The sequence below is a fragment of the Ochlerotatus camptorhynchus genome, unplaced genomic scaffold (genome assembly GCF_037179485.1).
Source record: "Ochlerotatus camptorhynchus isolate MF236.1 unplaced genomic scaffold, CSIRO-AGI_Acam_v1.1 ptg000746l, whole genome shotgun sequence".
Taxonomy (NCBI): domain Eukaryota; kingdom Metazoa; phylum Arthropoda; class Insecta; order Diptera; family Culicidae; genus Ochlerotatus; species Ochlerotatus camptorhynchus.
This window is the reverse complement of record NW_027041214.1, coordinates 25,252-44,459: the sequence shown is the minus strand read 5'-3', so window position 1 is coordinate 44,459 and position 19,208 is coordinate 25,252. Positions and strand designations below refer to the sequence as shown.

The 19,208-nt window shown below is 39.8% G+C and overlaps 1 protein-coding gene across 3 annotated transcripts in view; it reads right to left on the bottom strand.

Annotated features, from left to right (window-relative positions):
• LOC135714868 (muscle M-line assembly protein unc-89-like) overlaps positions 1-9,708 on the bottom strand; it is a 148,309-nt gene extending 138,601 nt beyond the window's left edge. The window contains exons 1-2 of one of the 3 annotated variants that reach the window (XM_065238282.1): positions 9,678-9,708; positions 8,250-9,601 (exon numbers count right to left, since the gene is read on the bottom strand). In XM_065238282.1, coding sequence (XP_065094354.1) covers positions 8,250-9,507 — 1,258 coding nt within the window. In that variant the 5' untranslated portion in view covers positions 9,508-9,601; positions 9,678-9,708. The remainder of the gene's footprint in view (positions 1-8,249; positions 9,602-9,677) is intronic. The other 2 variants (XM_065238281.1, XM_065238279.1) reach the window with 2 other exon arrangements.
• Positions 9,709-19,208: the final 9,500 nt, after the last annotated feature.

Genomic DNA, 19,208 nt, shown 5'->3' with positions numbered 1-19,208 from the left:
TCATGGATATATGCTTGTATGCTCAAATAAATACCATGCAATTAAAATATTCATATAGGAGAAGTGGATGTAATGTTGGCCTAAATGCCCCTAATTTACCTAATACCTAAGTTCAGCAATCGACTAAATTTTAAATAGCGACTAAAAATATCCATTAGTACCGTCCCAATGACGCGTGCATCTAGATAAAATTGATAAACAGCAGATTTTTAGCAATGGGCCCAATCTTAGATCCCATAGGCCAACATCAAAGCCATTTCCCCAATAGCTTGAGATTAAGAAATTGTAGTTTGAGATCACCAGTTTTTACACATTGAGGATGATTGCTAGTCCCAAGCATAGTCTATTGGTAGTAATTACAGCTGATCTGGCAATAACAGAGTAGCAACCGTGGGCCGTCAATCATGCTCATGCTCATGATATTTAGCTGAGGAGATGAAAGTATAGAGTTGATATTTCCGTTAGAGTACGGCAGTGTGAAAATTGTATATGGAGAGTAGCAAGCGAGCAAGGACAAATTTGAGAAAGGTACAAATCGGGTTTATTATCTCTCTTTACCAAACTCCCCCGTCGGAGAGGGATAGTCAGGGGTGTACCCCCGGAACCACTGGCAAAAATAGATTATCACCAACTTGCTAATGTACCGACGATGTGTTTGAAACAGTTATCTCGATTTTTACCACACTCAAGTTGTTATCTGAAAGAAGGCATCCAGTCGTAGGAAATTGCATTTTTGCAAATTGGAAATTGCAGCTAATGTTACCTCTACCACGGTATGTGCATTGTGCATATATATGTGCATACTGTACATTTCATGTATACATGTATATATATGTGTACATGTATATATGTATATATATATGTGCATACTGTACATTTCAACCAATGACAGTAATTGATGGTAAGCTCCCATCTAGAGTTATGTACTTTGACTATTTGTTTGTATTTATTCTGCGTGAAGTTAACGATTTACATAATTGAAGATGCTAATTTCAAATAACAGACTAAAGTGGTTATTTTTATACGATAGATGAGGAGATGAAAGTAGAGAATATAAATTTTATGGGAGGAAGTAGGCTGTGCATTCGTACGGACGTGACGTTTGTTTTCTCTGTTGCGTTTGAAAATTTATAATTTATGTGTGATAGTTTGTTTGGTAATTGGAGCACATTCTTCGCGATTCGAAGTTCCAGTGATGACCTGTGATTCTGTTTAAATGAAATGGTGTTGTTCGATGTTTTATTTATGCTTGGGTGCTGATCCGGTCAACAACTACCATACCTGGATGCGATTGCTCGGTTCTGGATCTCCACCAAAACCGAACTTCAAGGTGTTATTTTTCACGAGCAGCTCAATTCTTGGCGCAAATGGCCAATCAACAGCAACTGAAGACCATCCATTTGAATCTTAGCGAGTGCACGTACATCTAGGGTGTGCAGAACCTAAAACCCATACGTCTCTGCAATATCCCACAGCTCGTTCTTGAAGTCACCGAACCCTCATCGTCCCATCGTTTTTCGCGATAATTTTTATTTTTTCTTGATTTGTTTTCCGTCGATCTTGTTTTCTATGTTAAGCTCCAAAGCTACCGACGCCAGGAAGGCAGCACCCACACTTGGACCCTACCTATCGACCCATCAATCAACTAATGAACCGGGGACCAACCATTTCCCTTCCGATGGAAAGCGTAATCAGAGATGTTATGTCTCAGAACATCCCGGCCGCGCCGACTGGGATTGAACCCAGGCCTGCTGGGGTGAGAGGTAATCAAGCTTACCACTACACCACTGACTTGGTGCGATTATGTTGCGAGGAAGGACTTCATTCAAGTTTTTCAAGTGCCAGAAACTGTTAGCTGACAAACGTCAAATGGAAATCGGGAATTCGGTTGGAGGCATCCCTCACCATCCCTCTCCAACGGGGGAGTTTGGTAAAGAGAGATGATCAGCCCGAATTGTATCTTCCTCAAAGTTGTCCTTGCTCGCTTTCTACTCTCTATATACAGTTTTCACACTGTCGTACTCAAACGGAACTATCAACTCTATTCTTTCATCTCCTCATATATAGTATAAAAATTTAAAGTGGTAATCTGTTATTTGAAATTAGTATCTTCATCTAGGTAAATCGTAAACTTCATGCAGAAGTAATACAAACAAATAGTTAAAGTACTGTTTAAAAAACTGAATTTTCAATGCAGGAACAATGTAAAAACACTTAGAAACTATATATATCATCACAATTAACACTGGTAAGTTATTGTAGTAGCTGGAGCACCTGGTTAAAATGAAATGTAATTTATTTTGAATTTGGAACAAATAAAGAAAAAAAAAATAGTTTTAGAATTTCGATATAAAAATCAATGTTTCATTTCATTTCATGCATTTCTTTCATTCTCCTTTCACAAACGGAGCGCTCGATGGACCAGTGACTTTGGACGTGAGCCTCGTCCCAGATCACCATGGCAATTCAATAACATATGGTGGACATCAAACCGACCAAAAAAGGCGGAATCATATTAGAACTAACCAACCAAGGACGGTCTACGGAAGGAAATTGCCGGTGAAGCACGGAATGAAATACGAAGCGTTAGAGAAAAAGTCCAAGGGATTCCAAAAGAAGCAAATAACGACGGCGGAAGAGCAGAATATGGTGAGAGCTTTCCATTTATTTAAAAAATAAATAAATATCAAAATTACACTAAATACATGCCAGGGTTGAAAAGAATATTTTCGAACCTGGAAGTGTGTATGTATCACCAGTATCCATTTGATAACGGTGATGCATACATGCGGGGCTTATTGTGAGTTAAAGTAACCTCGGAATGGGCGTGACTCTCCAGACATTCTGAAATGGGTTGCTGGATCTGCAATAGAGCTATCACCTTCTAACTCCCGGACTAAAGCTGTCTACAATCCATAAATGCGACGTTGTAAAGAGAGTTCTTCCATAATGACACTGCCGGCCAGTGGGGGTTAGAGGGAATACACACACATACATACACACACAGACACACTCTCTCTCTCACACACACACACACACACACACACACACACACACACACACTCACACACACACACACACACTCACACACACACACACACACACACGCACACACACACACACACACACACACACACACACACACACACACACACACACACACACACACACACACACACACACTCACACACACACACACACACACACACACACACACACACACACACACACACACACACACACACACACACACACACACACACACACACACACACACACACACACACACGCACACAAACACACACACACACACACACACACACACACACACACACACACACACACACACACACACACACACACACACACACACACACACACACACACACACACACACACACAGGTAATATGTAGTGAAAAGTTTTTGATCGTCTTCAAGTATCTTAAAAAACAAAACACTACCGTATATTTCCTGACGATCTTACAAAATAATACAATCAAGCGCAATCATCATGCTAACATCTGGGATTTGTATTATTTCATATTTCACAAAGTTGCTGTCGATTGTTATGGCGTCATCACCATCGTCTGTTGCAATGTTTACATGTTTTCCTCTACCAGCATATAGACCTTTTTGACGTTTAATCGTCTTTCTCTATCTAGCACACATGTCACTAATCTGTTTCCCTCTTGCTCGCACTCGTTCGATTTAAATGGTGCAGTAGTGTGTGCCGATTAAACGTCAAAAAGCTCTATACGTGAGGGCAAGATCTCCAAACATTGTATAGACCAGGTTGCTTCCCAATCGTAGACAAACTTTTCATGCTAGATTTACGCGCTGGGTTTAAGAACTTTGTTTTTAAATCTGGAAGTGTGTATGCCGGTGGTACATGCGAAGCTCTTGTATGTGAAAGTAACCTTGGAATGGGTGTAAATTATTAGACGTTCTAAAATAGGTTACTGGATCCGACCCCTTTCGAATCAGCCTGGCTGAAAGTAACCTAACCTACCCTTACTGGATCTGCAATAGAGCTAACACATTCTAACTCCTGCTTTTAATAATTTCCAACTTTGATATTGCAAACAGATTTCTTCCAAAATACTAAAGTCTGTGTATAACAAGTCACGCCAAAAGTGAAGCCAAGTCTACTTATTGAATTATCAAAAAGGCTACCTATCGTGCAAAATAAACAAACATTACGATACTGTGAAAGCTCCACGAAAAGTATTACAATAAAATATAAAATATAATCGAAAAAATGATCATAAACACACAATGAGCTTTAAATTGTCATAGGAAATGCTTGGTAATAATCAGTAATGAGAATTTGTAATGTTTGTTGTTATGATAATTTGACAAAATCACTGATATAATGATTTACTACAGCCCCACAAATTTGTTAAATTGGGATTTAGTACGGGAAAAGGATTTATCTGCTTGACAGGCCGTGATTAGCGGCTAGGTCTAGTTTACATCCCGGAACCCCATCATCACGAAATGATGAACAAATTATTAAAAATATTGGTGCTATACAAAACGAACACTTTACGTTAATATTTTTTACTCGTACGTACAAAAGACATAGGCAACTGCAAAGAATGTGCATCGAAAATTCGCGAAGTGCACATCCTCAATTTATTTGACAATTGACTTTCGTCCGTTTCAAATTTAGAAGTAGATAGGGTAGAGAGCTACTTCGTCGTAATCGCCCATTTGCGTTCTATCGATCAGAAAAGATCAATAATATCAATGATTTCATCGTGCACAAAGCAATATTAGGTTTGTTCCGATGCGTTAGTTCAATAGCTACAACATAAATCCTGTTAGATCGCATTATATGAATATTTACGCTCATTGTTCCCAAAACAAAAGAAGTGCGGTAGGACGGAATTGAAATTCGTAGCACGAATTTAGAATCAAGATTAGATTTTAAACAATATCTCAACAATTTGTGACTCTATCAAATCCAACCTAACGTATGAAAAGATGAATAAATTTAGAAGTCATCTTTGATAGAAATATTCCATTTTTTGTTCAGAAAAAAGGTAAAGCGCGGAAATTGGATCAAAAACCCTATGGTTTTGCGTTCACGGCATACGTAACGAAAAATTTTTTCTCTTAGAATATAGCTCTTATCCGTCATGATAAGAGGGGGCTGAATCTGACAGTATTTGTGAGAGTTTTTATTTTTATTTTCATCTTATCATTGTATGATATAATGTTTCAAGTTTGAAAAGCTTTAAAGTTCGATACAAATTGATCAATTTAAATAGTCAAGTTTTGAACGCACCCTAGCATGTTTTTGGTACTACTGTATATGGACGATCAAATGTAAAATACTGTGGTAGCCACAGCATAGTTCTGTCAAAACTTCAGCATTTTCATTGATACATTCAATACTAGTCAACGATTAATTTCTTGATGCATATTATTGAGGAGGATATTGAATTGATTAATGTCTCTAAGCCGGGGTCCTCTCCAAATTGGGGCCCTGCTTTAGCCCACCATCGCCTTACTGTTAATACGGCTGTGTTTAAATCCTAAAAATCTGTGAATACAGAATCTTGGGTTTAAAAACTCTGAAAAATCTGTAGAAATACAGATTTATCTGTAGTTTTGGTAACCATGGCTACCAGCAGTCATGAAAATTTCGGTTCGTGTTCGGGTTTACAGCAAACATCTTAAAGCTCAAACTCACCACAGTTTGGTGAGAATTTTAGCTGCTGAGTTTTGTTTGCATTATATCAGAGCAACCGTATCACAGCTTGTAATATCATACGCTATACTTCAATGCACTACTGCGTCCATAGAGCTTGAAAAGGAACTATTTTGTTTATTATACTTTGACGAGTACTTTGTGAAAATTTCATCACAATTGATCAAGGTGTTTCACTTATAGACCATGGAACATGAAATAAGACTATTTTTTTTTAAATCCAGGCTTTCAACCCGGTTTTCAGCAATCACGCAGAGATTGTCAGTTTCTTATGGAATTTTTCGGTAGAGTGAAAATGGGTGATTACACATATAAATACTTAAACCAATTTCTGAACGATTGTAAGTTGTTTTATAAAAATCCGTTGAGAACACTAAAACAACATCAGGCACATAGGTAAGCAACAGTGCTACCTAAGCGGCAGAATACTTAACTAAAATAATGTCACCAAACCAAGGCTGAGTACTTAAGAATTAACTTTGCAAAAGACAATACGCGTCTATAATGGAACGGCGCGAATTAATTAATTTTTTGTTTCGAAATGGTATTTCTTTGACCGCTGTTACCTAGGGATGTTTAGCAAGTACAACACTTATCATTCATATACATGAAATGAAAAAATATAAAATAAACTTTTGATGTTATATTCAACTGAAACAAAATTTATATGTTACGCCGTTTTCAAAATTTACACCATTAAAATGACCGCCATAGTGGAACCAGGAACCGACACCAGCTACACTTCACATGTATTGAAGCGGCAAAAATGTTACGGGGCTGGTATCTCCATAACTCGACATTTCTACAAGTATATACCTCCTTTGGTTAGAGGGACCCCCTTCTGGGGCCCCATCCTCCTTCCCGGGACCTCCCTCGGAGATCCACAGAGACGAGCCAGCCAATGCACAATGGGGAAAAATGGGCGGAAAAATACATTTAATTGTGTGTCACTGAAATTCACTGGATCAAAATTTTAGTTCGTATCATTTCTGTAGATAAACAACTTGCGGAATTGAATGGAAATGGTTTTATCCTGGGGAGAATGAGTTTTTTTTGTATTTTCATCCTAAAAGAAATCCTTTGAGAATAAAACAGCAAAAAACTCAAACTTCCTGTTTCCTCTCCAGGATGAATCCATTTCCATTCGATTTCGCAAGTTGTTTACATACATAAATGGTATGAACCATATTTTTAAATTAGCGAGTTTCGGAAATGCAACAAAATAAAAAGTAGTTTTTCGTCCATTTTCCACATTGTGTAATGGCTGAAAGTCTCTTTAATAAAGTAACCTAAACTAACCATCCTTTGGTCGATGTTCTATAGTACTATTGCTATTTTGATTCTATAGGGTAAGTGTATCCGATTAGGCAAAAGTGCACCAAATTTTGGCCTTAGGGCCTAAACAAAATTTGAAATAAATTTACATGGTTTTATTTGCGTAGGCTTAAGGCAAAACATATCTGCCGTTATACGCATAACTGCCCCATGTTCTATGCAATATTTATACACCGTGGGACTCTTATGCGTATAACGGCAGATATGTTCTATGTGAAATTTATGATAGGGCCAATTAGAGCACCGCTAGGGCCAAAAACTGTACCACTTACCCTAGCTTGATATGTAAAAGGTAGAGCTTATGAATTCTTTGATTCTGATGTTACAGTCAAATAAAGTTTTAAAATTTAAATGAAAGGCAGTCATATTGAGTATCCAGGCCACATCCAATCATCTCCTCGGAGAAATTGCCCATACGAGAACCTATCATGAGACAAATCAAATCAGTTGCTCAGGGCGATAGTGATCAGCCAGCTCTATTTTATCAAGCATAAGAGATACAGATTTTAGTTATTAACAAAAGTTGTAGTTTATATCAAAAGCTACAAAAGTTTCATATATCATTTGATGGTATTCTGTTGATGAAAAAGTTAGAGGCAAATGAATGTAAATGAATGCACGAAATGAATGTAAATGATTTTCCATCCCTGCCACTCGAACTTTGCCGTGGAAGCATTTTTCACTATATATTTTTTTCTAGAACCTCGAGAATATATTACTTTATTTACTCTAGGGTAGAAAACTCTGGAATATCTTGCATCATTTTCTTAAAATCGGTAAGTTAGCAATTATCCAAGTTTTATTGTCAACGGGTTCAGGGGCATTCTGAGCTGAGTCTGCTTTAAATCATTTAACCTTAAAACGGTATCAAACTGTGAACAATCCTTTTCTCTTAACCTCATATGTCTCAACTTCGTCTGCCCTCAACTTAAAGTAATTTGAATTAAGGTGCACACCATTTTCGCATTCGACAAACCAAAATGATCCCAAACTGATCCCCTCTCATCCTATGCGTATGGTATTTATATTGAAATGTGTTTGTACTGATTAGGCTAGGGAAGGTTAAAGATTAATAGTAAATTTAAGTACTTCCAACATTCAGTACGTTAAAAAAAAGTACTTATTGCAATTTCCTTGAGTTTTGGTAAAATGAGAATAGATTGGGTTTTTTTTGATCAATGATTAGATTTGAAATACCTCTTATTTTGATGATTGTAGGAAGTTCCACTCGATCTCTAGGATCTTCGTATAATTTTACCCTAGCAGAGGAGCTGACTTCACCACCTCTATTTTTCGCAATGATGGTGTAGACTCCTTCATCTGATTTTTGTACATCTTTTAATATTAGTGTATATAATCCATCAACTACCGTTGTTTGTAGTTTCGATGTTCTCTCAACTAACTGATCATTTTTTAACCATTTGCATGTGGTTTCCAGGCCTTCTACTGAACACTGCAGTTTGATTTCTGACCCGTAAGGACCTGCTCGGTCGGTTAGGTTAGTTAGAAAAATAGGAATTCGTTTTGCTAGTCGAGCTCTTCTGAATTCCTCATCTTTCTCTTTTTCCGTGAGCTCTGGAGTTATCTCTTCAGGTGGCTTGTAAAACCATGCGGTAGGATCGTCACCATCTGGATTATAAGCACGCCATAGCGAAGGGTCAACTAATTCTTCATACGATTCATCTGATGAAGATTCTGTCTCTTCTTCTTCTTCTTCTTCTTCTTCGTCTTCCTCTTCGTCTTCTTCTTCTTCTTCATCTTCTTCTGAAGTTTTATCAATGGGCACATCTTCTAATAGGGAATTTTCGTTTATGGTATGTTTTTGATCAATTACTTCAATTACACTTTCGACTTTGCTTTCTTCTATTACAGCTTCATTGGTATTTTGTGTTTCAGTACTTTCTGTTGAATGCTGATCTTCGGTAGCGCTTATCAAATATATTTTGTTCTCCTCTTCTTTCGCCACTTCTGGTTGCTGTGCTTCCTCTAGAACCTCATCTAAAATTAATGGCGTGATCACAACTTCAGGTTTTTCATCTTCTTCTTCAACCACAACTATTTCAATAGTCTGCTGAGTAGAAATATCTTCACAAACAGCTGCATCTATTACACATCCTGGTGAGAAAAATAATGACACATACTCGTCAACCTTTGTTATTCCTCCAGATACATCCATAATGAGGGCTTTATCAATAATAGCTTTAGATGATGCCAATTGAACGTCACGGTTTTCTCCAATTTCAAATGGTGACTTTTCTCGAACAAACATCATTTCTTTTCTCAAGGGATCCCCTGCTTTTAAACGTGAAATTGATACCGATCGAGAGCTGCGTTCACGCGATGGTTCCCTAGATATAATCTCATGTTCTCCAACGTTGGAATCTGGTTGTTCGGTAATTACTACTTCAGGCACAACTGACGGTGTCCGATCGTTTCTTTTACTATTTTGCACCATGTTGCTGACGAAAATGTTAGTGATACGGTTTAGATGCAAGTTACGACTGGCATTGGCCGTGAAGAAACCCGCGATTTATAATGTGTGGTAGACTCTGCCAATGAATGAATAGCTGGCTATTTATAAGCAATTTCAAAATAGATTCGGATGAGATCGGTCGGTATATTTACATATAGAACAAAACAAATGGATAATGCCATTGTCATGTTGTGTTACTTCCAGTGATAACCATTGATATTAATTCCATGATTTGTAACAAAAACAAATTGCAACGGCTCACTCAATACCCTGTAAACTTCGAAAAAATCATATAAATTTAGGTGCAGGTGACATAAACGAGCGACATTTGACATCAAATTGAGTCATAACAGACATGCAATTCAGCTCAATCAATGGTACTCTTCGTGGAGTAACGAACATTTCAGTTTCGGAGTAATAAAATTTACCTGACATGTTTATTTTCGTCTCATTCCATATGTCAAAGATGGATTCTATCACGTGTAAAGCTAGTTATTTCTAAGTGTGTAAATGACTGTTGCAAGTAAACTTCAGTTAGATTTGAATCCAAAAAATAAAGCCGTTTACATGTGACTGTAAAATAAACCAGCTTCCTACAATTGGAAGACTGTTTAAAAAACTATTTCTGACAGAAACAAGTGGGACTACTTAACAGATAGTTCAATTTGTTTCAATTATGTTCGTTGGTTAATTTGATTACATCAGCATTAAATTTACAAAAACAAAATCAAATGTCCGTAATTCTTCGAACAACGAGAGCGAGGAGTACTCAGATCGTTGGATTCTCAAGTTCGCGCGAAAAGTATGTCCTGATTCCGTGCTGGCACGGATGATTCCTCGTGAAACGACGAATTCGGTAGACGAGATCAGTCAGCCTTTTTCAATGCTGGAGCTCTCACTCGCGCTCCTTTCATGTGGCAATTCGGCTCCGGGGGCTGATAGAATCAAGTTCAATTTGTTGAAGAACCTCCCAGACGTCGCTAAGAGGTGCATGTTGAACTTGTTTTGTCAGTTCCTAGAGCTCAATATTGTTCCGGATGATTGGAGGCAAGTGAGGGTGATAGCCATTAAAAAGCCTGGAAAACCCGCGTCAGATCATAACTCGTATCGTCCCATCGCGATGTTATCGTGCATTCGAAAATTGTTGTAGAAAATGATCCTTGTTCGCTTGGACAAATGGGTTGAGACGAACCACATACTCTCAGATACTCAATTTGGTTTCTGTAGGGGCAAGGGAACGAACGACTGTCTCGCGTTGCTTTCCACAGAAATTCAGTTGGCTTTTGCTAAAAAAGAGCAAATGGCTTCTGTGTTCTTGGATATTAAGGGGGCTTTTGATTCAGTATCGGTTGAAGTCCTTTCAGACAAACTCCACGCATGTGGCCTTTCTCCACTAATTAATAACTTTTTGTACAATTTGCTGTCACAGAAACATATGAGCTTTTCTCATGGAAACTCTACAGCTTCTCGATTTAGTTACATGGGTCTCCCCCAGGGCTCATGTTTAAGCCCCCTTTTGTATAATTTCTACGTCAGAGAAATTGACAATTGTCTAAGTGACAACTGCACGCTGAGACAACTTGCAGATGACGGAGTAGTGTCTATGACAGGGCCCAGAGAGGCCGACCTGCAAGAACCCTTACAGGATACCTTAGACAATTTGTCTACTTGGGCTATTCAGCTAGGTATCGAATTCTCCACGGAGAAAACTGAGTTGGTCGTTTTTTCTAGGAAGCATAGCCCAGCACAACCGAAGCTTCAACTTTTGGGTAGGCCGATCACTCATTCCATGTCTTTCAAATATCTTGGGGTCTGGTTCGATTACAAATGCACCTGGAGATCCCACATTGAGTATCTGAGACGAAAATGCCAACAAAGGATCAATTTTCTTCGAACAATTACCGGAACGTGGTGGGGAGCCCATCCGCAAGATCTTCTAACGTTGTACAGGACAACGATTTTATCGGTTTTAGAGTACGGTAGTTTTTGCTTCCAGTCGGCGGCTAAAACGCACATCATGAAACTGGAACGGATCCAGTATCGCTGTCTTCGTATCGCGTTAGGATGCATGCACTCGACTCATACGATGAGTCTCGAAGTGTTAGCGGGCATGTTGCCACTCTCTGATCGGTTTTCGGAATTATCCCTCAGGCTCCTCACCCGTTGTGAAATTATGAACCCACTGGTGATTGCAAACTTTGAGAAGCTTCTTGAGCTAAACCCTCAAACTCGTTTTATGTCATTATACTACGTGTACATAACACAGGATGTCAGCCCTTCACAGCATAATCCTCATCGTGTATGCTTCTCCGACTTCGGCAATTCAGTTAGTTTTGATTTATCTATGACGCGGGAGATTCGTGGGATCCCAGAACATCATCGTTCCATGATTGTTCCGTCAATTTACGCTGCAAAGTCGTATATGTTGCTGAGCTGGCGGCAATACATTATACGCTTGAAACGATCGCCTCACTTGCACCAGATCATTGTTTTATTTTTACGGATAGTCTCAGTTCTGTCGAGGCTATTCGCTCTATGAGGCCGGTAAAGCTCTTCTCGTATTTTCTCATGAAAATACGAGAGCTTTTAAGTGCTTTATCTTTAAGATCTTTTGTCATCACCTTTGAATGGGTCCCATCTTATTGCTCGATTCCGGGCAATGAGATGGCTGACTCACTTGCTAAGGTGGGCGCTATGGAAGGCGATATTTACGATCGACAAATCGCCTACGATGAATTTTTCTTCATTTATCGTCAACAGTCACTCGTCAGCTGGCAGAATAAGTGGAGGGAAGGGAGTTTGGGACGATGGCTATATTCGATCATCCCTAAGGTGTCGAAGAGTTCTTGGTTCAAGGGGTTGGATGTGGGTCGAGACTTCATTCGTATGATGTCTCGCCTCATGTCCAATCACTACTCGTTAAACGCTCACTTGTTCCGTGTTGGGCTGGGGGACAGCAATCTCTGTGAATGTGGACAAGGTTACCAGGACGCAGATCACATTATTTGGTCTTGTGCTGAGCATCGCGGAGTGAGATCTGAACTGTACGACTCCCTTCGGGCTCGAGGTAGACAACCTAATGTTCCAGTTCGGGATATTTTGGCTAGACGCGATCTGGAGTTTATGAAACTCATATATGTTTACTTTAAGAATATTAACATTAGATTGTAAGTTTTATTAACCTTGTGTTTAGTTTGTATTTTGTACGTGTGGGTTTTTTTTATGTTTGTTTTCAAGATGAATAGAAATTAGTTCATGTTTAAGGATTAATTAAATATTTGTATCGTAAACCACATTTCAAACCTCCCTCTCCCTTTTCCCATAAAAAAAAATGTAAATCTCCACTAACTGCGAGTATCCGGTCCAGCTCCTTTAACTTTAAATATAAGACATCAATAATGTATAACGAAAATGATAACTCGGCTCTGTAAAGTTTTTTCGATTGAGCCTGTACAAATAAAGTAATTAATAAATAATAAAAAATGTCCGTAATCAATGTAAAATTCGTCTAAGTTCTTTCCTACACGCAAAAAAATTTCTATTACATCCTTTGTTGGATTTATTACATCCTTTGCATATGTTTCATTCAACAAATGGCAGTTCTTGTAATGGACTACAACATACAAGCATATTTTTGAACAAAACCTTCAAGAGATCGTTTTCTAGACACAATTCATTTGTGGAAACTAACTTTGTTTGAAAAACAAGCTATCATAAAAAATACAAAATTAATTTTAAAAACTTCCATCGACCACATTACAGAATCTGTTCCTGTCGTGAAACATTGCAAATTCTGCATACTGTTCAAATCTGTAATAGAAGCTTAAATTTCCCAATTGGGTGTATCTTCAAAATATCAGAGGCTACTTTACAAAAGAATACCAACAAGCGAAAACATCCTACAAACATAGTTAGGATTTGTTTAACTTCATATTTCACAAAGTTGCTTTTAAGTGTTATGACGTCGTCACCATCGTCTCTTGCAATTTTTACATTTTTCTTGGTAAAGGGCTAGATCTCCACAACTTGTATATGCCAGTCCACCGAGACGGATGATTCCTTTTTCATCGAGGAAGGGACGCAGCATTCTCAGAGATGATTTCCTGGATACAGATCGATTTCGAGCTAACTCTTTGTACTCCTCAGCGAACATTTTCTGCTGCGCAATCTTCGTGATGACTTCCTTAGCATGTTCCAGCTCTGTTACTGAAGCGAACCGGTGCGGATGATTATTGGGATTTCCTCGGTAAAGCTGCAATCCGTAGTAGCCGCCAAAAAGATGAATATCGATGGAACAAGAAATGATGGTTCAACGTTTTCTGTCCTACAAGAACTGTTTTCCGGCGTTCCAGCAAATCCTCAGATGGAGTATCGTTAAGATGTTTAGGCCAGCTTTCTTCTCCTAATAACAGCCATGGGGATCCACACCGCCAAATGATGTTGGTGACGAATTCTTTGTGAAGCATTCCTCGTGAGACGTGGTCCGCCGGATTGTTGATTCCGTTTACGTGATTCCAGCTGTGGACGTGAGTTAACAACTGGATCTCCGATGTACGATTTCCAATGTAGGTCTGCCATGTATTGGGTGGGGCTTGTATCCAGTGCAGAGTTACCGTAGAGTCGGACCAGAAACTGCTAGGAATCCCTTCCATCCCCAGCGCTGCTGACACCCGGGCATACAGCTTCGCCCCCAAAAGTGTAGCACAAAGCTCTAACCGTGGAAGACTAATCCGCTTGAGTGGTGCAACCCGTGATTTTGCCGCGATGAGTTCGACGTTGATATGCCCTTCCTTACTAGTGGATCGTGCGTAGATGCATGCACCATATCCAGCTTCTGAAGCATCAGTAAAGATGTGGAATTGCACTGTCGATGAAACTGGTAAGAAAGGGTACCGGGAAACCTTGTAACCACCGAGAAGTAGTAGCTGCTCTGGAAATTCCTTCCATTTGACCATGATGTCTTCAGATACTTGATCGTCCGATCCTGCATTCACTATCCAAAGTTACTGCATCCGAATCTTGGCCCATGCTACGACCGGAGACATCAATCCAAGTGGGTCATAGAGCTTTGCAATCGCCGAAAAGATCTTCCGCTTTGTCCAACAACCGTCGTTGATAGGTGGCTGAACTTTGATGCAAAACTGGTCTGGTTCTATCTCCCATCCCACTCCGAGTGTTTTGATTTTTTGCGGTTCGTCGAAATGCAGCTTTGATTCCATTCCCCGCAAATCGGTTGGCATGTTGTGTAGTACTTCCACTCGGTTTGAGCACCATTTTCGAAGTTCAAGACCTCCTTCTTCTATCATAGCTTGTACATCCCTTTGTAGTTTGATGGCTTCTTCCACAGACTCGGCTCCAGAGAGAAAATCGTCCATATAGAAATCTTCTTGCACAAGCGCTGGCAGCAAGCTTGTATTTGTTTTCTAAGTCTTGAGCCAACTGCTTCAACACCCACGAAGCGAGGAACGACGATGGAGCTAAACCGTAGGTGACAGTCTGCAGCTCATACACTTGAAGTGGTTCCGAAGCATTGAATCTCCATAATATCCGCTGAAGTGGAGTGTCGTCCTCATGAACCCGAATCTGGCGGTACATTTTTGCGACATCAGCGACTAGAGCAACAGGGAATTTCTTACAGTTCATCCTGAATATTGGGCCCAGATAGCAGAGCATCGTTGAGCAAAAACTTCGTGGATATTTTCGCCGACCCATCGAAGACAACCCGTACCTTTGTGGTCGAGCTAGATTCCTTAAAACAGATGATGCGGAAGATAACAGACTGTTTTGTCTTCATCCAACCGATCGTCATTGGCCATACCGATGCATTTCATGTGCCCTAGGTCCAAATACTCTTGCATAAAATCCACGTTCCACCTTCGCTACATGGCAAGTGATGTTCGTCGCTTCATCCATGGATTTCGCTTCGCCTGTAGCTACCCATCTGAACATCGTACTGGCAAATACTGGAAGCGTACTGTCGAAATTGCGAACTTGAAGCCGGAAACTTCATAAGCTGTGTGACTACGTGATCGTCCTTTACCAGAAATTTCCACTTTCCTGTCCCGCCTTGGTAACCGGAGATTTTCAGTTTTTTTTTCTTTTTTTTTTTTTTTAATTCTTTATTTAAGAGATTTTTAGCCTTAGGCTAGTTCATCTCTAAGAAGATTTTCAGTCATTATGAAGAGCTTTGAGTGGGTTGGTTCATTTTCTTGAAATTCCGTTATAATTGCTTATCTTTTGACAGATACGCGTATTTCGTCTACTACTTGCAGACTTCATCAGTGCCAAAACCATTGATTTCAAAGTTTAGAAGTTTTGGCCTAGATTTAGTATTCAGCAGCAGGACAAATCAGCTGAAGTCACTGTTAAGATCAACAAAAGATTCAATGAATGTCTTAGGGAAAGCCGGAGTCTACAAAATCTCTTGTCCAGATTGCAATAAAATCTACATTGGTCAGACGAAAAGGACTTTGGAAACAAGGTTTAAGGAACACATCGCAGAGGTAAAAAAGGCTAACAAAGATATGGATAAAGGACTTCATTATGAATTTAAATCCAAGGTTGCAGAACATATCGTTACAAAGGGGCACAATTTGACTAAGGATAACATAAATATCCTGCGGACTGTATCTTCGCCTTGGAAACTAGACGTAGCTGAAAGTTTAGAAATAATAACATAATCCATCAACATTGCTTAATAGAGATCAAGGAAACGGATACTCGAGACTCTTTAGCATGCTACCTAAAACAACACATCGTAGCATTACCTGTTGGAGACTGAATTTAGGTACCTGGTTAGGTCAATTTTGACATGGCAGTGGATACCTGCTGATTTTTAGTACCTATTCATTAGTATATAACTCGTAGATAAAAGATGGATTCTTCAGTGGTGCTGAGTACTTGGCACTGATGAATTCTGCAAGTAGTAGACGAAATACGCGTATCTGTCAAAAGATAAGCAATTATAACGGAATTTAAAGGAAATAAACCAACCCACTCAAAGCTCTTCATAAAGGGATTGCGTTAAGAGGTTCGACAAATTTAAAGGATTCAGACATTAGGTTAGCTTGCGATCCAGAAGTGCCCTTGTGAGATTAATCCTTCCCCAAATATCCTTGACGTTCAGCAGAACCGTTTGCAGAAACACGTGCGATTTTGGCTGTCCCATCGCCAGGTTAATTGTAATTGATGCCACCGAACTAGTAACCTAACCACCAGAGTTCGAAGCACCACCCGATGTTGATGGAACAGGTGAATCCTCATTGTCATTCACTCCTGGAGTAGGAGCAGAACCAGGAAAACCAGGGTGGAGCAGTGAATGATGTTTTTTGAAATTTGGAAGGACAATCTCGAGCCAAATGATTTCTTCCTAGACAGTTACTACAGAGCCGTTTGGAGTTGGTAAGCTGCAGCCTCCTGTCAATCGGAAGTTTAGCGAAAGTTGGCACCCGTTGATCCAGTGTTTATCGCTACATGCGAAGCAATCCGATAGAACCCTTTCGGACGCCGAGTTGACCGAAACCTTCGATAGACGAGATTTGAAATTATTGTTGGTCGATGAACCAATAGGAGCGCAGATATGTTCATCCACAGAAACTGCATCCAAAACACGAGTTTGCTTCTTAAGAAACAAGACCAGCGGCGAAAATGATGGTTCCTCTTCAGACGTTACATTCTCCTCCCACCTTCTGAGTCACCTCGTTGAGCCTCGAGACCATTAAGTGAACTAGCATCGCTCCCCAACCGTTCGACTTCTCTCCTAGTTGGTCCAGAATTTTAGTGTTCCTTTCGAAACAATCGATGAGATCGTGCAATGTTGCCGCTGATTCCTTCTTCATTCTTAGACACTCAAACAACGTATTCAAATGCCGCTTCTTGAGAAGGTAGTTGTTGGAGAACCGTGAGACCAAACCATCCCAAGCAACCATATAGTTAGCCTCGCTCATCGAATAGGAATCAATCAGCTTCAAAGCATCACCCTTGAGTGAAGCGCGAAAGTAGTGGAACTTCTGTATGTTGTTCAACTATGTAGAGGAATCGATCAAGGCAACAAACGTATCGTGGAATGGCAGCCAATTTTGGAAATTACCATCGAACTCAGGTAGATTGATTTGAGGAAGTCGCACGGAAGCTTGCACATGAGAGGTGTTAATAGGAACTGTGTTTTGTGTTGCATGCTGTTGTGGTAATTTACTCGCAAATCCTGCTCTTACCTCAAAGTACTTGTCCTCGAATTCTGCCCTCAGCTGCTGGTGCTCCTTCATGTTCTCCTCGTTTTCATCCATGCCCTCAATATCAAGTTCCTCGAATTCAGTCCACTTCGCTTCAAGTTTCTCCAGACGTATCTTGACTTGTTGCTCGTCGAACTCCTCGGTGTTGTTCAGGAAGTTTTCCGAGCGGATCACAAAGTCTGCAGTGCTGCGTAACAGGGTCTTGAGTTTCTTCGACATGTCGTGGACGAAGAAGGATATCCAGGAGCCGCTAAACTTGAATCGATGACGTCACGATGGAGAAATCCAAATATAGGCACGTTCTATAAAGTCGACAAGAGCAGCACCTTCCAACCAAGAATACAATTTTTTGGACAGGAACTCACCTGGTGAGCCTGTCAATTAGGCCTTTAGTTTAATTATAACCGCTCCAATATGCTTGACTCGTTGATCAGTTCCGAACCTTTCACGATAGTATCCAATGTCCAATAATTTGCTCCCAAATGCACATGAACAATTCGTGCGTAGTTTTGATCGTAATAGCCACCGGAAACTGCGCCGAAATAGTAAGAGACCAGGAACGATAAATGACCAGGTAGATACGAAATTTGAAAATATTAAGTTGGACAGGTCCTTACCTTGTAGGCCTATCTAATAAGCCTTGTATTTTCACTTTATCTCTCCTGCATCCAATCTCCACAAAAACGGTGAGGGCGTGAAATCCATACGTGTACGCGTAAATCGTGATGGCAGCGCCCAATGATTTAGCGTGGTCGCGACTTCGATGGCGGTTGGTCCTTTTGTACGATGGTCCTTTTGTACGATACCACAATGGTGTCTTAGCGTCGGTACGTCCCTTAGAACACTATCCTGGTCACGGCACCAATTTATAATCATAAAACACGGCGAGCAAGTAACGCCGTATTTTATGATTATAAATTGTGTAAAGGGTGTTACGGTCAAAATTAGGTCGACTTAATCTTGACGTAAATGTCGGGAAGGTGCATACAAAATAAAAAGAAGCGTACCTAGGTGCGAGCTCTGGGGAACCGTTATATAAATTGACTTAGATGTTTTCTCGTTGACATAAACCAGGTGAGAGCAGCATCAGATGATGCCCCTAATATGAGCCCATACATATATTCAGCAATCGACTAAATTTTCAATAGCAACCAAAAATATCCATTGGTACCGTCCTAATGACGCGTTCATCTAGATTGATTAATTTAAATATATTTTAAATTTGATAAATAGCAGATTTTTAGGGATGGTCCCAATCTTGGATTCATAGGCCAACATTAGAGCCATTTCCCTTATATCATCAGAATTATTACCTTCCTTTTTAATCAATTTTGATGGAAAGCTGCACATTTACAGTTATAATCTGAGAGCTTTCTATGCCAACCTGGTGTCTGTAATACCGTGCCTCAACTGACTAGTAAAAATTGATCAATTTTACAACCTCCACTGCTC